This window comes from Leiobunum rupestre, chromosome 7, assembly GCF_980474605.1.
Source record: "Leiobunum rupestre chromosome 7, qqLeiRupe1.1.hap1, whole genome shotgun sequence".
Lineage (NCBI taxonomy): Eukaryota > Metazoa > Arthropoda > Arachnida > Opiliones > Sclerosomatidae > Leiobunum > Leiobunum rupestre.
In genome coordinates this window covers 18,230,178-18,255,985 of record NC_143390.1, presented here as the reverse complement: position 1 = coordinate 18,255,985, position 25,808 = coordinate 18,230,178, and the positions used below count along the sequence as shown (strand labels likewise).

Genomic DNA, 25,808 nt, shown 5'->3' with positions numbered 1-25,808 from the left:
GCCACAAGCTGGAAACGAACCCGGCTCCTCTTGTTGCGCGGGGAGAGTGCTAACCACTTGGCCACCCCATTATAATATCGGTGTTAAACTTGGGACACACCAGCGTTTGAATTTAACTAGTTTCACGCGTTTGTTTCCAGAATATGATTAGTCGTATCTACTACCACGCAGAGTTTTTTAGACGACGGTGTTGCCCTGTAAGAGATATCAAATATTTTAAGAAGGTCTTAGTCAAGTTGGGAATATTCGAAAACGTTTAAACTAAAACAAAACTAATAATGCTCAGGAAACTATATAGGTATACACTTGGAATGTCTAAGGAAGATTTTTACGGCCGTGATGAAGCGTGTCTTAAAGCGGTAAAACTCACGAGAAAACCTCTCGCGCCTCGCTACCCTAATTCGACAAAAACTCGTCATTAAACCTAGTCATGGTTATTATATTATTAGCTTACCTGATTATCTCTTTTATAACCATACAAATACCTGAAATTAGGTACACTTGACGTAGTTAAGCCCCGCCTTTTTTTCGTATCACCGTCCCAATCCTCGGTCCCAATGGGCAATGGAACCTTATACATTCCAAGTGTAAACCTCTATAGTTTCCTGATAATAGTAATTGAAACTTTAAAAGCTTTTCCCAAAATATAATAATGTACCATTTAGTTCGAATTTGAGTTCTACGGGAAGGAGCTTACCGGTAGACCGCGAGTTAGATAGGGAGAAACGCTAACATAGATATTTTCTCTAATTTGGCAGTTTCATTAACATTAACGCCATCTATCGGTTTCAAAGAATTTGCATGCAATAAGGCAGTGCGTTCTTAAAATTAGTGTCCATCTTGGACAATGGCGATAAAATAAATGGGCGTGTCAAAACTATTGAAGTTGGCTGTACTTGTGGTATTTGAAAATACCTTTAAATTATTGAAACTGGCGAATTGTAAATAAAGATACTATTACAATAAGCGACGGTAATATCGTTTGTCGAGTATTTACTAATTGTATTATTTGATGAACGCAGGTCCGTGTCTCTAGCTTCAGTCTTGCTCATTCTGGGTGGAGCGATTGCGGAAGAACTGTCATATCATCTCGAGGAGATAATTACGCCACACCACGTGAGATTCATTTGTGCATTTTGTATTTAAAAAGGCTTAAGGTTACTTCACATCTATAATACCCGAAATATTCAATATATCAATTACATTGTTAGAACTAAGTTGTCATTTATTCCTATGAAACATGCTCCTGTTGCATTTACGAAATGCCATAATTCTATTATGTTCCATCAATCAAGAATGCATTCAGCAGTGGCCTAGGAACGTTTGAGTAGTTGGGGGCGGGGCCGGGTAAAGCAGTTTAAACCGTTTATTCCCATTCGACCGAAATCCCATTCGACCGAAAGAATTTTAAAATGTAGCCCAATTGGCGGGGTGATTTGGTATTTTATTTATAAGGTATGTACTATCGAAGATCCATGTTTAGGTTAGGTTAGGTTAGGTTAGAGTTGGTTAAGTTTACTATTTCAGTTTTGGTTCAGTTACTTTTCTTGACTAGGTGAAGATAAAAATATAATTCATGCTCATTCCAAAATCCAATTTATATAGCAGCGTTCGGTCGAATGGGACACATAAAAACCGCACGTTTCGGCGGAATTCGGTTGAATGGGACACCTCAAAAACCGCCTTCGGTCGAATGGGATTTCGGTCGAATGGGACTAAAGCGTTTAAACCCGGAGGTTTGGAAGGGGGGGAGGTCCCCTAGAGATAAAAACAATTACACCCAAAAACGGACTAGATTTAGTATTTTATATATGAATTTATATTGATAATTAACAGAATAATATTAAGTTTTGAGATTAATTTGATACAAAACCAATATTTCTTAAATTTTTATTTTCAACCGAGTATAACGTTTGGGGGGTGGCGCAATTTCCTTAGTGCCCCCCCCCCATCAGAATGGTTTTAGGTGTAGGTTAATAATGTCTCTTAATTGTAGGCCCCCTGTTTCTTAATTCCCCCCCTATATATTGACTTAATATATAATAACGACAATCATAACTCGAGTCGATGTGTGGGCCCCTAAGTAGGCTATAGCCTGCCTGTCTCGCCTAACCCTGCTTCCCAGCGAATTGTTTTGAAAGGGCCGGTTTCTACGTCACTGGCATTCAGGTGCGAAGCATTAGACTATGGTAACTGCATCGCATACTTCGTAGCCAAAGTTCGTCTGCTTTCAATCATGAAACTTAAACATGGCTATCGTCTGGGTGAAAATGTGTCAATAAAAATGAAAGCAGACGAGCTTTCGCCATATTGGTAGTTACCTGAATGTATTCTTTGTTATATCAGGCAATAATATAAACTTATGGAAATACGTTAAGAAAATATTATTATTATTATTATTATTATTAAATAAATAATTTTAGTTATTTCATCTACGAGGTGCAATGGCGGACTTAGAATTTTAATTGAGGTAGGCTAAACTACGGCCATTCTCTTCGTAGGCATAATTAAAAAGACAAAATAAGTGTACACGTTATAATACAAACGCCTCCGGCATAAATAACGTGCGAATCTTCATTCCCGATTTAGAGACGAATAAAATTAAATATAACTTCACAGTCTATAAAATATTTTCTTTGGGTGACGAAGAAAAATAATATTGGAGCGAAGAACGTTAATTCATTCGTCTCCAGTAGTTACCGACCAGCTGGCAGTTCCGTTGAAAGGACGGCGGGACGGTAAAGTCTGTTTCAAAATGAGCCTCCCTGTCGCGGCACCCACGTCCCTTTTGGAAGTAAAATTGACCAGATGGGGTCTTAATTTCAGCGGGTTCAGAGAGCGATCTGCTTGCTTATTAAGCGTGGCGCGTAATATTAGATATCCCTTCTCCTTCATCAGTCTCTCCTCATCACTTTCATCCCCATCGCGTCATGTTGCGAGCCTTCCTTTCACCATCTCCCCAGACCAATAATATTCGCGACGATTTCCGTCACGGTTTAAATGGAAAGGGAGCGAGTTTCACCCACTGAAGGAAAAACATGAATTGAATAATTGCGATTATACATTTCGGAATAAATTAGAACCGTCTGCTCCCGTCGGAAAGGATAAAGCGCTTTTGTTAGAAGAAAAAACCAGGATTTCCCCCGAAATACATTCGTAAATTACAGTAAATGTGAACAATTTTAAATGAATGGGAATAGTTTTAAACTTGGCATCGTTAAAGAGAGTCTATTCCAAATCGAAATATTGTTAGTTAACACGTACTTTAACGTAACTAGCGCCAGATATACTAGCTTCTTATAAATCTGGTGACCGAATTGTTAAATTAGGTGATCTACTAGAAATATTAAATTCCCTGTAAGGCGGTAAAATAGATGTAGCTCTACTTTCAATTATTAAATTAATCTTTTAAATTAATAATTTATTAAATAAAGATTAACCACAAATAGTATTTTATATTGTTTATTCAAAATTTATGAAATAAATGTGAGAAACATTTAATAGTATTTAATTTTTTTATTCAAAATTTATTAAAATGATGTGAAAAATATTTAATAGCATTTAATCTTTATAATTAAAAATTTAATAAAAAAATATTAAACACATTTAATAGTATTTAATCTGTTTTATTCAAAATTTATTAAATAAATGTGAAAACATTTAATAATATTTAATATTTTTTTTTCAAAATTTATTAAGTAAATGTTAAAAACATTTTATTGTATTTAATCTTGTTTATTCAAAATTTATTAAAATAATGTGAAAAATATTTAATAGCATTTAGTCTTGTTTATTCAAAATTTATTAAAATAATGTGAAAAATATTTAATAGCATTTAATCTTGTTTATTAAAAATGTATTCAAATATTGTGAAAAATATTTAATAGCATTTAATCTTTATAATTAAAAATTTAATAAAAAAATATTAAACACATTTAATAGTATTTAATCTGTTTTATTCAAAATTTATTAAATAAATGTGAAAACATTTAATAATATTTAATATTTTTTTCAAAATTTATTAAGTAAATGTTAAAAACATTTTATTGTATTTTATCTTGTTTATTCAAAATTTATTAAGTAAATGTTAAAAAACCTTTTATTGTATTTAATCTTGTTTATTCAAAATTTATTAAAATAATGTGAAAAATATTTAATAGCATTTAATCTTGTTTATTCAAAATTTATTAAAATAATGTGAAAAATATTTAATAGCATTTAATCTTGTTTATTAAAAATGTATTCAAATACTGTGAAAAATATTTAATAGCATTTAATCTTTATAATTAAAAATTTACTAAAGAAAGTTTAAACACATTCAAAATTTATTAAATAAATGGGAAAAACCTTTAATAGTATTTTGTCTTTTTTTATTCAAAATGTATTAAATAAAGATTAAAAAACATTTAGGATTTAATATTTTTATTCAAAATTTAATAAATAATTATTTAAAAACATTTAATAGTATGAGCGCTAAAAAGGACGAAGCCGGTCAATTGTTGGAATCCCTGGCTCAAATTTTGACTTTTGACATTTAATAGTATTTAATATTTTTACTCAAAATTGATTAAATAAATGTGAAAAACATTATAATACTATTTAATCATTTTTAATCGCAATTTTTATTAATAATAATTTAATAATTAAATCAAATTCATTTTCCCCAATCTCCCGATGGTGTAATAATAATTAAGCTAGTGATCTGTCCGTCGACATTTTTATGAAAATCGACATTATATTTGCCGCTGCTATGAATGATAAAAAACATCGCGTCCGTGGAAACCGCGTCTCCATCTCTTAGCCAATCTTTGAAGCTTTGATTAACGGATAAAATGTTACGATGTTTGAGGGACGTTTGACAAATGCGTATTGCCTTTGCAAATTTTTAGAGGAGTTTAAGGAGATATTTAACACAAAAATAGAATAGCTTTTAATAAATTTGAAGTATAATTTGATACAACATCAATATTTATTCAAAACTGCCGGAAGTGTTTAGATTTCACGTATTGGTTTAATCTTTGCTTCATTAATCCTTTAATACCTTTAACTCGTCAACTTTAAGGGAAGAGGGCAATTACATATTCTCATTACAATATTTTGGAGGGTCAATGCTCCTACGCCCCTGAACCACCATGTACGTTCCCATTGAATAGGTTCCAACACAATTTTCCGATGAATTAAGAAACGCTTTACGTTATAAATATGATTAAGACGCGTTATTTGTTGAAAAGTGATTAACGTAAAGACGTGTACGTTTTTGTTCCATTTCGTTTCGTTCAGAAAGTTCGCCACGAGAGACACAAACGCCAGAACTATGGATTCTTTTTTCATCAAAATTTCACGGTGGGTCCTCACGATCCATCCGGGGATTCTGGCGACTGGGGTCCCTTCTCGGAGCCCAGCGAATGTTCCAGAAGTTGCGGAGGAGGAGTAGCGTTCCAGACCAGGATATGCTTGGATACCAGGTCCCACATTTCATTCATTCCCCATAGCTTTATCTACGAGATACGGTGGCGCCGCGCACGAGCGAGGCCTACATTTAATATATTTCCCACGTCATATTGACCCAAACTTTCTCTCCGAAGAACCACCCCATTTCTCAGAAATGATCTTGGATAGTTCAAATTTCGTTTTTATCGGCGATAAAAATGTGTTTTCTTCGGCCTCCCATTTCGAGAGAGATGGCGGAATAATTTCTTGTTTACCAATTGGAAGGTTCCGTTTGAAACGATTTCTTTTTCTGAAAGTTTGGAATCGTTCTGCCAGTGCGGAGAGTGCTGGCTATCTCCGCTAATCTCGAGGCCGTGCTCCAATGACATGTCGGATTGAGGGGGGAGAGTGATAGAACATAGTTACTTGACAGCGTGCCAAATGGCCGGGTTGAAAGTCAGGTTTATTCTAGTTGAACGCCTGAAAATATCGCGGCTTCCTTATTCATAGGAAGGACGGGAAACTGTTATCGGTATTAAAATCAACGGTTTTGACAAGGAAATATCTTATCCGAGGGAACTAGATGAGAGGGCGTTAAAAGTGTCATCTTTTAAGAAAGTCAAGGTGTCCTTCTATCAGGGGAGCAAAGGACGACGAAATGGTCAAAACACTTTTAGCCATATACAGCTTTCATTTACATTTATTAGAATGATAGAAATTGGAAAAATCTATATCATATTTTAACGAGTTTTCGCAGAACATTCCATACACTTGTCATGTCTAAGGATATATTGACACCGTGCAGTGAATGCGTCTGGAGAAACGGGATAAATTAGGTATTAAAAAATACTTAATATCGAATCGGAGCAGATTTTAACGTAACACGGTTCGAGAAAAAATCTCGGTTGTAAATCATGGGAGCCACCAGTCTTCCTTAGACATTCCAAGTGTATACAAATATGAATTCCTGGTTTTCGATGGTTTACTAAGCGTTTATGAACTTTTTTGCGTTATTATAATTTTAAATGTAGATCAGATGGGACACAGTCCTGCATAGGCCCCTCCAAGAGGTACTTTTCTTGCAATATTCAGGTACGTATCATTAAAACATTTTTCCCCTTCACCCAACAACGTCAATAATGGCGATTGTTATTTAAGGATTGTCCGGAAGGAACCAAAGACTTCCGAGAACAACAATGCGCGAGATTCAACTCATTGCCCTTCGAGGGAAAATACTACAGTTGGATGCCTTACACGAAAGGTGACATTTAGCGAACGGCTTCTTGTAGAAAACCATCTAAGATCTAATTTAATCCAACAGCTGCTAATCCGTGCGAGCTGAACTGCAAGCCGAAAGGTGAAAGGTTTTACTATAGGCACGACCAGAAAGTCATCGATGGTACGAGGTGCAGGGAAGGATCTATGGACGTTTGTGTCGAGGGCGTTTGCATGGTCAGTAAATTAGCTTCAATGAGCGAAAAGAGTGTTTTGGTATTTGTCATTGACCAAAGAGTGACCCGTAGCCAGTAGGATGCGACATGATACTGGGCTCCAATGCCAAGGAGGACAAATGTCGAGAATGCGGCGGTGATGGAAGCAGTTGCGACACCCTCGAGGGAGTTTTCGATCACGATAATATGAAAGTGGGTAGGTACCTCCTCCGTGACATTCGTACCGTAATGTGAAAAGTCACGACTAAAATCGTTGAAATAAAAATTGCAGGATATAACGATATCATGTTGATACCGGCTGGTGCGACCAATGTTCGGATAGAGGAGAAATATCCAACCAATAACTACTTGGCGGTTCGAAATTTGGACAATCATTACTACTTGAACGGAAACTGGAAAATTGACTACCCCAGGGATATGAAATTCGCCGGCGTTATTTTCCATTACGAACGGAAGGCGACCACGGAGCTAGAACCCGAAAAACTATACACGTTAGGTCCCACCACGGAACCCATTTACATTGTCGTAAGCCTCATAAGGATTTTAAATTTTTCATTAACGTTGATAAATCCTAATTTAAAACTTTGTGTTGTTACCAATGAACTCAGCTGTTGTACCAGGTAAAGAACCAGGGAATCATATACGAATATTCGATTCCCAAGGGAGTAGCGTCCAACAGGCCCGACAGGTACACTTGGACGGTCGGTGATTACACGGAGTGCTCCGTCACTTGCGGAGGAGGTGGGGGAACTCCCAAATATTTCGGTGTCTTAAATGGCTAACTCGCGTCTTTATTTCGGCAGGGGTTCAAAGAAGGGAAGTGGCTTGCGCGAGAGCCTCGGATTACGAAAGGGTTGACGACTTTCTGTGCGATCCGAACCAGAAACCAGACACAGCTAGAGCGTGCAACGAACAACCCTGCAACGCCTTGTTAGTATGAATCAATTAAAATTGGAGCGTAACCTATAAGAAACCATTTTAAAAAACTTCTCCGAGTGAATCTAATCGATGACTCGAATATATTCAACAGATGGGAGGTCGGCGAATGGCTGGAATGTTTGGGAGCCGGAACGTGCGAGCCCGGGGCCAAAGGGAAACAATTTCGCATGGTCACGTGTCTGCAAAAGAAAGAAGGCAACATTTCCACGCTAGTCTCGCCGGAAGTGTGCGAAAGGACCGCCCCTAAACCACCCTACTTTCAAGATTGTCAAATGGAGCAAAAGGGTTGTCCCGAATGGGTTCCTGGTCCGTGGTCCGCGGTAAGTTCCGTTGGAGTTTCATTCAACGTGTTCTTCGTAATATTTACGATAATTGAACTTGACCTTCTAGTGCAATAAACCTTGCGGAGACGGTAAACAAACCCGTAAGGTCACATGCAGAGCTAAAAAGGACACTAAGTCTTCCCCGGAACCAACAGGGGAAACCGTGTCCACCCCGGAACCAACCAAAAGTGGACCGGAGCTCGAGTTTAGCCTATCGGAAGAGGAAATAGAGGGTAGTGGTGCCGGAACGGAGAAAGAAGAGGCCGCCTTAGGAGAAAGCGACGACGAAACCGAAGTCTTGGACGACTCGGAATGCGAAAAGGTTCTGGGTTCCAAACCCCCCGAAACTCAAACCTGTACTTCGGGACCCTGTGAAGGAGTCGAATGGATAGCGACACCTTGGTCAGGAGTACGTAAAAAAATTAAGTAAATTCCGTGACAGGAAATAATTGAATAACGAGTGATTTTAGTGCGCGGGGACTTGCGGTTTGTTCTTGGAATCGAGGGAAATATTCTGCTCCACCGAAGAAGGAAAACTGTTTCCGGGGAATGTGTGCGACCCGAAGAAGATGCCCAGCTTAACGCAGGAATGCCCAGAAAAGACGGAATGCAACGCGATGTGGCACGCTTCGGAATGGAGTGAAGTGAGATAGCTTCTGGCTTTTATTCTATAGCGAGAAAATAATATGACTGTTTTGGTGATAAAACTAGTGTTCGGCAAAATGCGGTCTAGGAGTTCAGACGAGAGGTGTGTTTTGCGGCGAATGGGAAGGCGACACCTTGAAGAAGGTCGCCGAAACCAGTTGCGATCCTAGCAATAAAATGCCTATACATCAAAACTGTACCCGAGTACCTTGCGAAGGACAATGGTTTACTGGGCCATACGGAAGGGTACAAATTAATTTAAACTAAACGATTTTAAGATGGGAAAATAAATTTTTAAATACGCTTATCTTTAGTGTACGGCTGCTTGCGGAGGTGGTTATAAAACGAGACCCATCTTATGCATTCAAGAAGAGGACGTGATCGAAAGCAAAAGCTGTGATCCAGGACTGAAACCGCTGGACAAGGAGACTTGTAACGTCGAACCCTGCGATGAAGGTAGCTTCGTTAGCGTGTTCATTGACATTGCAATATACAGAGTGTATGTCTTTGCAGATGATCTGATTAATATCGGCGGATGTAAAGAATCTAAGCACGGATGTTGCCCTGACGGGGTAACGAAAGCGGGACCAAACTTCGCCGGGTGTCCCAAGGTGGATCTGCCGGAAGGGCAAACTTGTCACGACACCGAATTCGGATGCTGCACTGATGGAGTTACTCCGGCTTTGGGAACTTTCAAGTATACCTTTACAATGACGCCTTTGTTTCTTTCGCTCAAACTACTTTCTCCGCCAGGAAGGGATGTCCTCCGATTAGAAGCTGTAACGATACTCAGTTTGGATGCTGTTCGGATGGCGTAACAACAGCCACGAGTTCTAGCTTAGACGATTGTCCCGAAGTGGTTGCCTGCGACGAAACCCTTTACGGTTGTTGTCCCGATGGAATCATTCCCGCCATTGGAGCCAACTATACCGGCTGCGACGACATCCCAGAATCAGGTTGTCAACTGAGCGAATTTGGTTGCTGTCCTGATAACGAAACGGCGGCCGAAGGGGAAGACTTTGCCGGCTGCGACGGAGATCTCGGATCGGGCGAAGATTGCACTCTGACAACTCACGGTTGTTGTCCGGATCAAGTGACTTCAGCTAGCGGACCCGATAACTTGGGCTGCCCCGAAAATGAAACGGCATCTTGCGCCAACTCGACGTACGGTTGCTGTCCGGATGGAATCACCGAAATGGAAGACGAAGATGGCATCAACTGCGAAGAGGGTAGCGGAATGTCTCTCAACTGCACCGACTCCTTCTTTGGCTGCTGCCCCGATAACGTAACCAACGCCAAAGGACCAGATTTCGAAGGATGCGAAAACTGTACTTTCACCGAATTTGGTTGCTGCCCCGATAACGCTACAGCCGCCTTTGGTCCTGATTTCGAAGGTATTTTATACTGTTTTGGGAATTTGGTAATTAAGAAAAAAATAGGCAGTATATTTAGAATGAAAGCTTTTTTAGCGGAACTTACTTCGATACATTCCCTATCCTCGCGATGTCAGAGTATCATTCTTAGTTCAAGTTATGAATTTATAAAACAGGGTGCGAAGAAGAATCGAACTGCACTGATTCGGAATTTGGATGCTGTCCCGATAACGTCACATTAGCCTTGGGACTCGATTATGAGGGATGCAACGACACCGTATCGGATAACTGCACGGATTCAGAGTTCGGTTGCTGCTTCGACAACGTAACCGCCGCTGCTGGTCTCGAACAAGAAGGCTGCGAACCGACAGAAATTCCACCCTCAACGACGCCCGCTCCCTGCAACAACATGCTGTACGGTTGTTGTCCAGACGGAGTTACGGCAGCTAGAGGTCCCAATAATCTTTGGTGTTGTTACTATTCGGAATTTGGTTGTTGTCCCGATAACACCACCGAAGCTAAAGGTCCCAATTACGCTGGTTGCGCTTGCACCACCTCCAAATGGGGCTGTTGTCCTAATGGAGTTCAACTCGCTAAAGGTCCCAGGTAAGTGAAAAAGAATTATAACGTCATTCTGGTTTGGAATCGGATGTTTCTTTGGTATATGAGCACGAGCATGGGGGCTTACTTACGGTGCTCTCCGCTCTCTTTCTCTATCTCTTAAGGTATTACGGTTGCACGTGCGAGTCCTATCCTTTCGGGTGCTGTCAAGATAATTACTATCCGGCTCAGGGCCCCGAATACGAAGGTTGCAATTGCTTGATTATGCTTTACGGCTGTTGTAGCGATGGTAGGACGCCGGCTTCTGGTCCTAACCAGGAAGGCTGCGGTTGCTCTACATCTACGTATGGCTGTTGTGGCGATAACGTAACGCCCGCTAAAGGACCCAGGTTGTTCTACTATCCACTTTGGCCTCCTTGAAACGAATTTAGTCGATCCTATGCTAATGCGATTTCTAATAGATACGAAGGATGCCCCTGCGCTGTTATGCCATTCGGTTGCTGTCCCGACCAAGTTACAGTGTCACGGGGACCAAATTACGAAGGTTGTCCTTGCTCGACAATGCAGTTCGGATGTTGTCCCGATAATATCACTCCGGCTCGAGGCGCCAACGGCGAAGGATGCGAGTGTGAATACGCTGTTTACGGATGCTGTCCCGATCGAAAAACAGCTGCTATTGGTCCCAATTACAAGGGCTGCGACTGCGATAGTTTACCCTTCGGCTGTTGTCCGGATAGACTGACTGCTGCTCGAGGACCTGGATATTACGGCTGCCCTTGCGAAACGTCGCCCTTCAACTGCTGTCCCGACGGCGTTAACTTGGCTCGAGGACCTAATAACGAAGGCTGCGCCGACACGCCTCCACCTCGTCCGACCGACGTCATTCCCAGAGGTTTGTCGACTTTTCTCCCCTTATCGGCTGGTTTTCACTAAGGCAAAACGCCTAGACGGTGAGCGTCGACTTAAACAAAATTTATTAGGCATAGCAGGTTTTTTTGCGTTGTTTGACTAGTGAAAACCAGCCTTTATTTTAACAAATGAAACAACTACTTTACAACACTTAACAGAAGTGTGCAGTTTACCCAAGGAAAGTGGCCCTTGTAGAAACTTCACCGTTCAATGGTTAGTACACTCAAAAACCTTTTGGTTCCATCAAAAAACTTTTACGATATGGACTACTGTACTGGTAGGTTCTTCGATATGGCTTACGGTGGATGCACTCGATTTTGGTACGGTGGATGCGACGGAAATGGAAATAGGTATAACACATCTGGCCAAAAGATGTCTTTTATACTTAATACTTTACCTGTACTTTCTCTGTTGCTAGGTTCAACTCTCAAGGGGAATGTGACGGGGTATGCGTCATTCCCGAAGGAGCAGGTATATTTCGCTGACATATCAAAACTATCGAGTTAAACCATAAGTAGCGTAATGACCATAAGTGTTATTGCCTCAACTCTAATAATTGTAATGATATCGACGAAAATCGAAACGTAGCTAAGGACCCCACGAGCTGTCACTAGTCTTTAAAACTGTCATTTAACGATGTGCGAGGAACATCCATGGCTTGCCTCGTATATATATCCCATCAAACTAACCTGAGAGTATTTCTATCAACAAAGAGAATAAGAAAGAACGAGTTTCCTGTTCCGAAACTTCGACTCAATCACTCTGAGACAGACTATCATTAACCGATATATTCCAGTGTTATATTATTATGTTACTTATGGTTCGGCCAGGAATTTATCTATTTCTACTGTCAAGATAATTCCTTTGTTGAGACGATTTTTAGCGTTGCTCTCAATAGTTGACTCAGCTTTATTAGCGTATTCTTCGCACGAGCGATTTGCACTCGCGCTAGAAAAAGCTATATTCCTCGGGCGACTGTAGCGCGCGCTCGTAGACTTGTAAAAGTAAGAGACTGTGACGTAAGAGCAATATTAAAACAAGAAGGCCACGTTACCTTATAAAAAGAACTAATTCCCCTCATGCTCTAAAGGCCCAAACACATTAGGTGTTTTTTTCGCCTGTTCTGGGTTTTTTGAGCAGGTTAAAAAGTGTAGCCATATGACGTCATTTTACTTCCATTCTGTCTTGACGAAAAAACGAGTTGGAGTAAGAAGGGAGTAGTTAAAGGTTAAAGGTTATTTATAAAACGTTTCCCGTTATGTGAAGAGGCCTAAACGAGTCATGTTTTCGTTTAGGCAGACGACAAAGCTAGATTACTCCATCTACACCTCCTTTCGAGGAGGAGTAAAAAGTGTAACCCTAATACTCCGGAACAAGCGAACAAAATTCGGGACAGGGTAAATCTTACCCCGAGAACAGGCGAATTAAATGTTTCAGGGTAAAAAGTTTACACTTTTTGTCCCCGGACAAGCGATATTTCGTACGCGAAGGTAGTGTGCATCCGAATTAACAGTAAGCTCCTTCGACCATGATGTCCACGGATCGTCTAGGAATAAAGTAAAACCGACTTCTACTCAATCAAATTTTTACTTGTCCACACTACATGTTTCGACGCGAGTCCCACGTCGTCATCATGACTGTGTTTGACTGACTATTCAAAGTTCGGTTACAGATAATATTTCCATAGTGTCACGTGATAATTTTTACATACTCGAGATATTTTAGGCAGTTTTTTTATAATAATCGATTTTGGTCCATCTTCTAAATTTATAATAGGATGACGTTATTTACGTTTTTCGATATTGAACGACTGTAAAAGCCGGTTTCACTTTATTCCTAAAGTAAAATATGGTCAAGATAAAACGTATCTCTTTATTTAGTATACGTTGTTGGTTAGACGGAAACTATTAATATAGCATTTTGATTAAATAACCTTAAAACCAAAGACGATCCAATAAATTTATCCGTCACTTTGTTTCTTTGTCTAACCACGTCCTCGCCGACCCATCTAAAGACTAGTTCCCACTTGGCAAATTTTCGAGACGAATAAAATTTTCGCGCAATGAAAAAAGACGCGTTTTTTCGTCGCTGGGGAAGCGGTTCTCACTTTAGCGCGAAAATTTAAAAACGCTGAAAACAACTCGTGCGGGTTTTTAGTAATGTTTTAGGCCTAACATAAAACATAAGTTCAAAACGAACCAAATGGATGTTCCTGTTGATAATTTCAATAAATAAACGATTCTATTCGTGAGATAATTACCTTTACTTCAGTATCTTGGTCAAGTTGGCTGAGCCACTTTTCTAAAGACCTAGGCTTAATAAGTGACGGACGGGAGCGGAATAGATCGAGGGAACGCGTTTTGTGATTGGCTGAAGCTTTTTATCACCAAAGTGTGGACGCCAAAAAATAAAACATTCGCTAGATACCGCGGAGACGCGACTTTAGCGGCGAATTTGAAAAAAAATCGCAAATTTTATTCGCGAGCGTCAATTTTCAGCGCGAAAATTGTTTTTTTTTTCGCTAAATGGGAACTAGGCTTAACGTGGGGAAAAAAAATATTTTATTCAGACGCTTGCAGCCTTCCAAAAGTAACAGGATCGTGCCAACGCAATGAGACTCTTTTTTACTACGACTCGATCTCGGGGAAATGCGAAAGTTTCGTTTATTCGGGCTGCCTCGGGAACAACAACAGGTAGCAAAATGTACTTGAAATATATTTCACAAAATATCTAAAATATACTTTAAAAAACGACAGATTCTCGACGAAAGATAAATGCGAGGAAACTTGCGTATCGAAAGAAATCATGGGTATGATACCCATAAATTTTACACTGGGTTATGTTTGGTTTCGTGATAAAGCGCTATTTCAGATACTTGCGAACAGCCTTTAGTTACTGGTCCCTGTAGAGGAGCCTACCCCAGATTTTATTACGATCAAAACGAAGCCATCTGCAGACGATTCACGTATGGAGGATGTAAGGGAAACCGAAACAACTTTGAGAACGAAGAGGTGAAACAAATATTAACAAAACGCTTTAGAATCAACAAATATTTTTAAATATTTATCTTTTTAATATGAACCTGGATATCGTAATAGGAATGTCGACAGACATGCGCCACCATCGGCGATAGAGGTAAAACGCCAACGGTGAAAAGGGTGTAGATATTGAACTAACTAACTCATTTTGGGCGATAGGCGTGTGCGTTTTGCCCAGGGAAGATGGCACTTGCCAGGAAGCCCACGTAAGGTATTACTACGACTACACCGACAAAACGTGTCGAGATTTCGTCTACACAGGCTGCAATGGAAACCGAAATAAATTTATATCTAAGGTACAAGCGCGAGAACGAATTAATTTTATCAGGGAATTATACGAGTGTACACTTGGGATCAGGCTTGGAAATAAGGTTTATTTCTAAACTGGTCTATTTGGCCAGTGACTCCCAACTCTTGAATTATTTAAGTGGTCACGTAGACCAGTTGGTTAATAATACGGTAGATAATTTTGAATCAATAAACTGGACACTGGACCAGTGAACCCCTAGCTTTTGAATAAAAAAAATGGTCCGAGCAATTAATAAACTGGTCTTTGACCCAGTGACCACCACTTATTTCCAAGCCTGCTTGGGATATCTAAAGAAGACTATGATGCCCCAAGATGATTCTCATAGAAACAGACATGGTTTAGAGCGACAGTGGGGCAGTCAATAATTTTGAAAATAAAGACCTACAGAATTTTGGAAATAGGGCTAGAAGGATTTAAAAATTTGATTGGTCTTATCTGCTATCACGAGGCACAGAAGGAAAGGAGCTAGCTGAAATTTGGGCTGAATTTTGGAAATGATTCTGTGGTTACTTAACCCTTACCCGATCTCCCCAGATACTTTCGCGGCATTGTCCCAATGGATCGTTAAAGGGGAATTGTCACCAAAACCAAAATTTACGAGGTTTTTTTACAGAATGATAGAAAATATATTAATGTTTATGTCTCTGAAATTTTATAGTTATTGGAAAAGTATATAAAAAGTTACGCTACTTTTTCCGCAACCTACATCAAACGGCTCCAAAAATTTCAGAAATCGCGGTTGAACCTACGTCCAGCGCCAAAAAAATGAAGCGGCAAAAATTTGAGAAAGGGTGGCGTGTAAGGCATTTTAAAAACACGATAAACTACAATCTACGAATATAACTCGGTTAAAAAGCCAAGGATAATCTCGTAGCAGACGACCGGTCCGACCGAAAAACGATAAAACCGGGGAAAGTAATATTTCGTTAACGAGATGGCGCTGCAAGTAGGTTCAAACAAGCGGTTTTGAGATTCTCGAGTCGGGGTTGATAAAACACGAAATTTGGTTGCTAATAATAAATCAAATACTGGAAATATTAACATGAATTTTTTTGAATAACCATTTTCGGACGTCCCCTATCCATTTAAATGGTTTTTAACCAATTTTAGGGTGGTGACAATTCCCCTTTAAACATTCAAAGTGTATACACGTATAAGTTCCTTGAATTGACTACAGTTTTTTATCTATTGGGAGGGTCTCACAAAATGTTTATACCTTAGGAACTTTGTCATAAAGTTTGCCACGACGCAACAGATGTGGCACCACCAAGTAATCATTTCATTTTAAAATGAAATATAATATTAAATTAAATACAATTGCCTTTAATTTATAGGTCCAGACTCATTGAGAGAAGTCTGTAGACTGGAGAAAGATTCAGGACCTTGTAGAAATTTCACGATAAAGTGGTATTACAACGAAGCCAACCAACGTTGCGAGCAGTTTTACTATGGCGGGTGTGTATTGTGTTCCAATTTTCCATTGACGAAAAATAGAAAATATACATTTGCGGGAAAACATATTTTGGGGGAAGAAATATTTTGACCATTGTCAATCTGATATAAATATAGTTACCATAGGCTCGATATCGTTTGGTTTAAGCCATATGCAGTGGTGGTTTTTCTACCACCCTTCTTGACCTCGTCTAGCGTCCCATCACCTTTTAAAACGTTCTGGGCCCCTCTTGACCTTGCACCTCACCTTGCACCTAGCACCTTTTCACGCCCTTTTACCCTTTGGAAAGTTCCGCTTCTCTAGACTTGAGTTTTATTTAGCCCCTCTTGACTTTGCTTCAGCCTCGACAATGCCGGATTAGGTTCCTTTGAGGTCCTATAGGCGCACTTTTCTCACGAGGCACTTTTAAGTAAAAGTAGTTTTTGTATTTTTTATTGCTACGTAATTTTTGAGAGACCATGAGGGCACTTATTTGATAATCCACCACTGTGCCTCGTTTCTGGCCCCTTTACCTTTTGAAAAGTTTCGGGCCCAAAGTCTTAAGCCTATCAACCTATTGGTTAATCCAGGCCATGGGGAATTTAATACCACGCATTCCACAACAAAAATAATAAAAAAGCCGGCAAGACGAGGGAGGGGAAACGCGTACAACCTGGTTTAAATCCTTCCCCAGTTTCTCTCTGAAAACGTAATAAAGGTCCTAAAAACAACCTGATACCCGAATGACAAGGGTTGTTGAATGAAACGTATCGGATAAACCGGCTCACCATTTAAGCAGGTTCTTTTGATACCTAATACTTTTCCGCAACCGGAAATCGTTCAACAACTGTTACGGGTTTCCGTTAGGTATCGGTTATTTTTTCGAGTATCAATTAGGATATTTTTAATCATTTCTTAAAATATGTCCCCCTTTTTTTAATTAGCTGCGAAGGCAATGATAACCAATTCGAAGGCAGAAATACCTGCGAAGCGGCTTGTCTGAGCGCTGTTCCACGTAATAAAATATAATCAAATATTCGAAATAAAATGTTGTTGATTCCACTTTGTTTCGTAGAACCAAAAGACAGGAACGTGTGTCTGTTACCGAATGAGGTGGGACGCTGCAACGAATACCAGGAAAGGTAAGATTTTACTTAAAAGTGTCCGCTAATATAATCATTGATTCGCAATTGTTCCAAGAAAGATGGTACTTCAACGCTCAAAGCGGAATTTGCAGAAGATTCCATTACAGTGGTTGTGGAGACAACGGTAAATATGCCGCGCCAAAAAATGGGAAAGGATTTTTTGCTAGCTCTTAGAGAAAAAACTACCGAACCCGAGTCACAAGCCAAAACCCCATTATTCAAATTGCGTTGCCCCCCACCAGCGCCCTTACCTAGAAAATCTCGAAACGTGACCACCCAAATACGAAGCACTAACGACGAACTAAATATATCAGGCCTATGGCTGTTCGCTTATTATATTACGTTCGTGTTTACTATTTGAGTAGAAATATTTCCAATATCGGACACCGTGGCGCTACAAGCGGTGCTGCTCCAAAAGAACTAAGCGCGCTATCCTGATTCGGGTCCAGTAGTTCCCAAAATATTTTTTTTCTCATTTATATTTAAAATATATTTTTTTGGAAAAACGGGATTTAAAAACAAAAAAGGATTTTTGGACAAACAATTTAAAAGTTTTTATCCAAAAAACGATTTTTGGACAAACAATTTAAAAGTTTTTGTCCAAAATAAAATTCTCCAAACAATTCCCATTTCTTAGGAAACAATTTCCAATCGTACTTGGAATGCGAAGCTGTTTGCGGACGTCCAGTGTCGACTGAACTTCCCGATGGGATGTTCAAAAAGGGTAAGTTACGAATTAAATCATTTAAATTTCAGACGGTATAATTGTTGCTTATTCCATTCAAGAATATTGCTTTTTGGAGAGGGAGGCGGGACCCTGTTCCACCAACGAACTTCGATATTATTACGATCGTGCCGATGGAGTTTGTAAGGAATTTTACTACGGCGGATGTGAAGGTGAATATTTTTAAACATTTTTAGCAAACAAATTGTTAAATAGTAATAATATTTCCTTAAAAATATTTGGAAAACCATAAAGTTTCTCAAAATATTTAGGTAAAATATATATTTAATATAAACATTAAATTTCCCAAAATATTTAGGTAAAATATATATTTAATGTAAACATTAAATTTAGGTAAATTTTACATTTAATGTAAACATTAAATTTAGGTAAATTATATATTTAATGTAAACATTAAATTTAGGTAAATTATATATTTAATGTAAACATTAAATTTAGGTAAAATTTATATTTAATGTAAACATTAAATTTAGGTAAAATTTATATTTAATGTAAACATTAAATTTAGGTAAAATTTATATTTAATGTAAACATTAAATTTAGGTAAAATATATATTTAATGTAAACATTAAATTTAGGTAAAATTGTAAGTTATTGACCAGGAGAAATTTGGTCTTTGCACCGAATTAAATATATTTCAGAAATATTTTTACAGATTTATCTCTGAAGAAATGAAAAATATAAAAACATTTTATTTTGTTCGCAAAGATCACATTTTTAAATACAAAAATTAAAAAAAAAAATTAAAATTGTATTTTTCCCCTAAAAAGGTTTTTTTTATTAAGTTTTCAGTTTCTTTAAAATATTTTTTGTTTTTTAAATACGTTTTCCAAAATTTCTTTTTAGGAAACGGAAATCGATTTCGCACGAGAGGCGAATGTGATTCAAAATGCGGTGATGCTCTTGGTAAGTGTTCCATACACAGTGGCGTAGCTGGAGGTTTTTCCGATCTGGGCGGTCGCAGAGTTTGTTCTACTTCTCTTCTCAATATTTTTCTGTTAGCAAGATCGTCCCTAAAAACGTACCACCAGGAACGGACAGCTTCCCATTAGCTACGCCACTGTACATACGTAATACGGGGACAACTTTGTAACTATAATTTCGTTATCGCGTAGATATATGCCAACTGCCCGAAGTACGTGGTCCATGCTCCGCAAACTTTACCCAATTTCATTATCTCGCCAGTCATGATGAATGTGTCGCTTTCATATACGGAGGATGTCAGGTGTAGTTTTAAGTCTTTCGCTGTGAAGACCTATTTGTTGAAGAAGAGTAGCGGGTTTTATAATCTTTCTCGCCATTAGGGTAATTTGAACCGTTTCAATGACAAGGAAAGTTGCGAGACAAGATGTAAGAAAGAAAAGGTCCCAGTAACTACTCTGCCTCCCCAAGGTACGATTGTCCGACTTTGTCTAAAAACTAACTACAACTAATCATCTTCCTTACCCGGACCAAACAGAAGCGTGTCTCCTGCCAGCCGAACCGGGCCACTGTTCGACTGCCACCAGGAAATATTACTTTGACACCTCCGAAAGAACTTGCAAAGAATTTATTTACGGAGGGTGCGGTGGAAATGGTAATAATTTCGATGACGTTGATACTTGTTTAAGAACTTGCGAAAATATCTTACCACCGCCACCGCCACCAACGGAACCGCCCCAGCGCCCCCCAAAAGGTAAAACTTTTGACTATCCTATATTGGGTGATTTATTAACATCGCGATTATTTCCAAACAGAAGACACCGTGAAAGCGATCGAATCGGGAAGAGACGAAAAGACCAACGAAGGTAAAGGATACGCGCGTAATTTCTCGCTAGTATCTGAATTAATTTGTAATACTTTTCGTTATCGTAGAGATATGTCGAGAGGCAATGGCCAGGGGAGACCCGTGTAACGATGACACTCGCGGAGAAGTGCCGAGATGGTTCTACAATTCTGAAACCGAAACTTGCTTACCATTTGTGTACGCGGGATGCGCTGGAAACCGTAACAGGTAAGTAGATTAATATCTGATATTTTAACGTTGTTGATTCAATTTATTTCTGTAAAAGATTCAAGACTTTCGACGTTTGCGTCCGATTCTGCGCCGGTGTCTCTCCGAGTATGTGCCTATCCTAATATCTTTAGATGGGCGGTTTTAATCAAGCGTATTTCCCTCGCAGCCGTTGCTGAAAATGAGGTAGAGCCACCTCCGAGGCTACCGGGCCAATGCCAACCGAACAATTGCGGAGAGCTGTGGTGTCCTTATGGAATCGATGAAAACAGAGATGAAGCAACGGGTTGCCTTATTTCTTGCAGCTGCTACAATCCGTGCAAGGTATGCGAAGCGCCTACTTGGGTGAAAACCTGTCTATATAGGCTTAATTCTTCAATTTAGAACTACACTTGTCCCGCCGGACATCGGTGCGCTTTGGGAGTGAGTCGTAACGCCGAAGGAGAACCAGTTCCGGTTCCGGAATGCCGACTAAGTAAGCCATTATTCGCGTATCCATTCCGCGCGGACAATCGGAAATAACCGATTAAATATTTAGTCACTAAACCGGGAAGATGTCCAGCGGGTCCCAACGGGGAGTATCTCGCGGATGAGCCTTCAAGCGGTACTAGATCCGAATGTCAAGACTATTGCAGGGAAGACGCGGATTGCCGAGGAAATCAAAAGTGCTGCTTGCGGGGCTGCGCCCACATTTGCGTACAACCCGTCGGTAATTAACTCCTTTCAACTAAAAAATCACGCGCCTTTTAATAAAAACTTCTTCGCAAATAGAAGTGGAAATTGTTCTGGAACCGGCGAGAGCGAGAGTGGAGCCCGCTCAACCTACCATAGGTTTGTTACGGCAAGACGCCATAGTATTTCTTCAACAATAATTCGTAGCTTTTACAGTGGCAACTACCACCACCACTACTACTACAACGACCACGACTCCGGAACCGCCTAGGGCGTACCCCGAGGAGGACATCCGAGAAGAGAAGGAGGTCCTAACGGTACAAGGATCGGACGTCACTATTCGTTGTAGGATTAGCAGGGCGGACGCCATTTCCATGCCGAGCTGGTCCAAGAACGAAAACGTGATCGACGCGGCCAACGCCGATGCCAGAATATACATCCAAGACGACGGTTCCCTGTACATAGGCCAAACCAGAGGCGAAGATTCCGGAGTCTACACTTGCGAAGTACGCATCCGTACGGGACCTCCGGAAAGACGATCATACAGGCTTCTCGTACGCGGTAATAATGACAATTACACTTTTCACCATTATTTCTCCAGTAGTAGATTAGAGTAGATTTTGCACGAGTTTTACCGCATGTTTTTTTTATACTTTGCACGATTCCTTTTCACCGTCGAACCTGACCTGACCTGACCTGACCTCTATTATCCGCATGTCAAAACCTCACACTGTTCTACTCTACTTCCTTTTTCAAACTAAATAAACAAAACGGCGTGCTCATCTCGATCTCAAACGCGCGTGAACTTTTAAAAATGTAAGTACCGGCGAAAATTCTGCCCGCGCAGCGAGTCGTACTCGCGACCATCGGCCAACCGGCTCTCTTGGTGTGCAAGGCCATCGGCTCTCCTATGCCTAGCGTCTCTTGGTGGTTCGGCACGGTCATGTTGCCCTACAGCAGTACCCGCTACCAGCAATTCTCCGACTACTCCTTCTTGATTCGATCGGTCGACTTGAAGGACATCGGGACGTACCAGTGTCGCGCTTTTAACGGTTTGGGCAACACGGCGGTCTGGTCCGTCTCTTTAATCACGAAACAAGGGGGCAGCACTTACGTGGAAGCCACGTCCGGCGACCCGAGCCGAGGAAGTGCCGTGCGAACCAGAGTGTACACCAGGGTGCGAAGGAACCACGAAGACGTGTCGTCCACTTTCAACGATACAAACGCTTTAACGAATGTCGATGTCGAACTCTTTCAAGGTGGTGGTGGGTAATTAAACACATCTAAACACTTTACGTACGACAAGATTTTTTGCAAAATTTTAAAAACAAAATCCATGTATAAATTAATGTATGACGTCCCATCTTCCAAAATTAACAACTAATCCATTCGATTTTACACATCCAAAGCACTTTTTTTGATCAATTAACTTAAAAATTAACAGCTCGATTTACTTTTTCTTATAATTTTGTTTCGTATTTTACTCGTTTTAACCGTAAACAAGAGAGCGTTTCCGTGGACATCGAAGTAGCGACCCCCAACTTCCGAGTGGGCAGCCCGATTCAACTGGACTGCCAAACTAAGGGATTTCCAGCCGGAAACGTAGCGATACAGTGGTACCGAGGACAGGACGCCGAACCCATAGTAGCGGATGAGCGATACGAAATTATGGACAATGGCTCTCTGATCATCTCCAACGCTTCCGTTCAAGACAGTGGACTTTACAAATGCCTCGCCAATAGCTTATTGGGACAGGCGTCATCAACCATATCAATAGCCATCGAAGGTAAGGAAACCCGACACTTTTCCCCTACAGGGCCGGATAGGGTACTTAACCGCGAGGGACTTACGCCACCTGTCAATGGGTGCCTTGATCCGCTCCGTGAGATAAGGGCGCGGGAGGCGATCGCCCTATGGGCCAGTCCGGCCTTGCCCTCAACCGAAATTATGGAAACTAATCCAGTTTATTTCGACAGAAATTTTCATCCCAGCGGATTGTACCGACAACCCACTCTTCGCCAAATGCGAGTTAATAGTTAAAGCACGTTACTGCAACAGTCCCTATTACGGACGTTATTGTTGCCGTACGTGTACGTTAGCGGGACAACCGGTTGGAAGACCAAGAACTCCTTATAATTCGTCGTAAAGCGATACAACGGAGATAAAAAACAATGGTTCCGCGTTGACAAGAAAAATAACACTAAATAGAGAAAAACCGTGTCTATTTCGTTCGATAGCAAAGGATGCTGCCAAAAATGGAAACACCGAACATACCAAAAAAATAAAATTGCGCATATTTCACTTCCTTTCAGTTTCAACAAATTTCGTATTATTCGCGTTTAAGAACTGTCTTGATAGGTTTTTTTTTTCATTTCCGCTCAAATAGGCCAAATTAATGTAATGTCATGAAATTTATTTAATTAAAAATTAAGTTAAAGCTAGTTTACATACCGCGAACATCGCGGACATCTTATATATCGTACTACATTTTAACATGTAGTTTATATAAGATGTTTTTGATTAAAAGCTACGAAAACAAATAATCAATACTCATTCGGAAAGCTCCTAAAAATCCATCCATAAAAATTGTAATCGCAATAAAATTATATCATCCAAAAAGTCATTGGAAATAAATGTACTTTTCGTAATATTTATGTTATTTAATGAAGTAGGGAAGTTTAAAATACACCCGTAAGCTGTTGCTGAACGATCCTATACTACTTAAAACCAGCTAACTTGATGCGCGTGCGCTTGGAATGCGTCTGGAGAAACGGGTGGGACGTCACGTAAACTAAGTCGATTGGTCGCCTTTTTCTATGAGAATCATCATACATATTTCAAGTGTATACACATATAATTTCCTGATAAAAAATATGAAATCTGCTTTGAGAAGATTGAAGTACCATAGTCAAGTGTAGAAACTCCTACTTGGAATAGTCATTAGCAGAAATCTCGGTTCCTCACTTTTTCATTGGGGGAACGAAAAGCAACTTTGGTCAAAAACGTCGGTGCGCCACTGGCAGTATCAATTACATTGTTATTTCGGGCAGCTGAGGAGAAATCAACGTTCACCTAAATCGCGGGTACTGGTCGTATTAAAAGTGCTCCCAAATCGTAATTAATTGGTTTTAACTTTTCCTCAATGAGACCTTGTTGCGAGGATATGACGTAATTGACGTCACTTCCCAGTCGATGACGGTTTTATCGTCACCAAAACTAGTTCTGGTGGGGAGGGAAGGAATTTAAAACCAGTTTTACGCGACGTTAGGCGGTATTTTCTTTGGTGGCTGTGAAACAAGGTCTCATTTAAATTTTTAATACAGAGATGTTAAACAGAGGCACACTTATGAGTAATTATGTTACATATGGTTTTAACTAATGAATCTTGTTTCTGCAGATATAAAGAAACCTTATAAGTATTTTGGAAAATGAATGCCAGTGTAAGTTCGTTATTATAATGGAAGGTGTTGCAAATTAAGACACCAATGTCAACACTAACAACAAGACGCTGTTCTAGAAAATGATTTCTTAGGTGGGCCCATACTTCAGGAAATAATAGGAGGTGGGATAGGAAAAAGAATGGAATTTTATATCAATCATAAATTTGTGGGTGGGCACGGGGCCGTTGGGTCACCCCCTAGAACCGCGCCTGCTACCTCTTCCTTTTAAGCCACCAATGTATTTGGTTAGTCTATGGTAGTATCGCTCTGTAGCTTTGAGCATATGTGGTGCTCTGGAAGCAGACTCAGAGCACTATGTTCGTAATTGTCCTAGAACGAACCATTTGTTAAGGAGACCAATCCGCGAGAATGGACTCCACAATCTGGATAACGAAACGATCAACGATCTTGAACGCGTAATGCGTTATATCGTTGTGAATTTTGACGAACTCACGAGTGAGTCGTGAGTAGGAGATGCAGGTATACGGGTGTATACCGTTGTGTGTATGTGATTTAGGAAGCATTTCCTATCTTTGTATACAGGTCGACGGCTCGACCGGGACAGATGATGAGTAACCCCTGTAATGCTTTGGCGGTGCACGGGGTATATAAATACAACAATCTGATGTAGCTTTGAGCTATGGCCGCCATTTTGAGGACAGTTTTTTATCTATAGGAAAAAGTATGGATGACGTTGACATTCACACCGATATTACTCTATTTCCCAACTTGATATTGTGACCCTAAAATCGATCGAACGCCGTATCAATTTAACGGTCATTTCGCGCGGGTGACGAGAAATCTCCGTTTCTCGAGGGGATCTATACCTCACTTTTTCATTGGGGGACGAAAAATCCCCTTTTGATTAACAATATCGGTGTGCCATTGATAGGTTTAAGTAAAGGGGGCGATACCGATCGAGTGCAGTTTCAAATTAATTTTTATTTTGGGCAGTTGAGGAGAAATCAACGTTTCAGCTAGGAGCAACAAACACAACACCCCACACAAGGAGAACGCAACCCGTCAAAAGTCGTGGATTTTCTTTTGAACATTTTTCATTTGCTAGACGCTCTAGCGCCCGCTGCCGTCCGAAGGGGAAAATTTGGAAATTGTCTTCCCCCTTTCCGTAAAACGATCAGCGTAAAGGCTCGTGACGCTCGTCCAATGAAATTCGTACACAAGTTACACAACCCTTCGTTAGCGTGTTTAAAGGCTAGCTGCGTTCTCCTTGTGTTTGTTGCTCCTAGGTTTCACTGACTTCCCCGAAATCGCGGGTGCTGGTCGTAATTAAATATTTTTAACTAATGAATCTTGAATCTGCTGGTAGCGAGTAACCTTATAAGTATTTTGAGTGCGTAAAAAATCGGTGAAATAGTGAGTGTGATCAAATTAAACGGCCCCC

The 25,808-nt window shown here is 40.1% G+C and overlaps 1 protein-coding gene across 5 annotated transcripts in view; it reads left to right on the top strand.

Annotated features, from left to right (window-relative positions):
• Ppn (proteoglycan-like sulfated glycoprotein papilin) overlaps positions 1-23,597 on the top strand; it is a 35,232-nt gene extending 11,635 nt beyond the window's left edge. Inside the window, exons 2-50 of one of the 5 annotated variants that reach the window (XM_090154102.1) lie at positions 1,023-1,116; positions 5,281-5,465; positions 6,462-6,522; positions 6,589-6,691; positions 6,752-6,882; positions 6,954-7,077; positions 7,153-7,406; positions 7,490-7,622; positions 7,685-7,811; positions 7,912-8,140; positions 8,211-8,552; positions 8,614-8,787; positions 8,855-9,034; positions 9,103-9,244; positions 9,302-9,485; positions 9,542-10,182; positions 10,338-10,767; positions 10,887-11,111; positions 11,184-11,614; positions 11,790-11,844; positions 11,913-11,981; positions 12,050-12,102; positions 14,201-14,324; positions 14,388-14,440; positions 14,503-14,642; positions 14,730-14,766; positions 14,829-14,965; positions 16,201-16,249; positions 16,314-16,434; positions 17,356-17,426; positions 17,487-17,553; positions 17,616-17,680; positions 18,194-18,280; positions 18,343-18,453; positions 19,148-19,207; positions 19,417-19,526; positions 19,606-19,693; positions 19,761-19,976; positions 20,038-20,088; positions 20,156-20,294; positions 20,353-20,402; positions 20,464-20,618; positions 20,679-20,769; positions 20,833-21,003; positions 21,066-21,125; positions 21,183-21,527; positions 21,788-22,231; positions 22,471-22,752; positions 22,943-23,597. In XM_090154102.1, the coding sequence (XP_090010228.1) occupies positions 1,023-1,116; positions 5,281-5,465; positions 6,462-6,522; positions 6,589-6,691; positions 6,752-6,882; positions 6,954-7,077; positions 7,153-7,406; positions 7,490-7,622; positions 7,685-7,811; positions 7,912-8,140; positions 8,211-8,552; positions 8,614-8,787; positions 8,855-9,034; positions 9,103-9,244; positions 9,302-9,485; positions 9,542-10,182; positions 10,338-10,767; positions 10,887-11,111; positions 11,184-11,614; positions 11,790-11,844; positions 11,913-11,981; positions 12,050-12,102; positions 14,201-14,324; positions 14,388-14,440; positions 14,503-14,642; positions 14,730-14,766; positions 14,829-14,965; positions 16,201-16,249; positions 16,314-16,434; positions 17,356-17,426; positions 17,487-17,553; positions 17,616-17,680; positions 18,194-18,280; positions 18,343-18,453; positions 19,148-19,207; positions 19,417-19,526; positions 19,606-19,693; positions 19,761-19,976; positions 20,038-20,088; positions 20,156-20,294; positions 20,353-20,402; positions 20,464-20,618; positions 20,679-20,769; positions 20,833-21,003; positions 21,066-21,125; positions 21,183-21,527; positions 21,788-22,231; positions 22,471-22,752; positions 22,943-23,112 (7,861 nt within the window). In that variant the 3' untranslated portion in view covers positions 23,113-23,597. Of the gene's footprint in view, positions 1-1,022; positions 1,117-5,280; positions 5,466-6,461; positions 6,523-6,588; positions 6,692-6,751; positions 6,883-6,953; positions 7,078-7,152; positions 7,407-7,489; positions 7,623-7,684; positions 7,812-7,911; positions 8,141-8,210; positions 8,553-8,613; positions 8,788-8,854; positions 9,035-9,102; positions 9,245-9,301; positions 9,486-9,541; positions 10,183-10,337; positions 10,768-10,886; positions 11,112-11,183; positions 11,615-11,789; positions 11,845-11,912; positions 11,982-12,049; positions 12,103-14,200; positions 14,325-14,387; positions 14,441-14,502; positions 14,643-14,729; positions 14,767-14,828; positions 14,966-16,200; positions 16,250-16,313; positions 16,435-17,355; positions 17,427-17,486; positions 17,554-17,615; positions 17,681-18,193; positions 18,281-18,342; positions 18,454-19,147; positions 19,208-19,416; positions 19,527-19,605; positions 19,694-19,760; positions 19,977-20,037; positions 20,089-20,155; positions 20,295-20,352; positions 20,403-20,463; positions 20,619-20,678; positions 20,770-20,832; positions 21,004-21,065; positions 21,126-21,173; positions 21,528-21,787; positions 22,236-22,470; positions 22,753-22,942 lie in introns of those variants that run through there. The other 4 variants (XM_090154101.1, XM_090154105.1, XM_090154103.1 and 1 more) reach the window with 4 other exon arrangements.
• Positions 23,598-25,808: the final 2,211 nt, after the last annotated feature.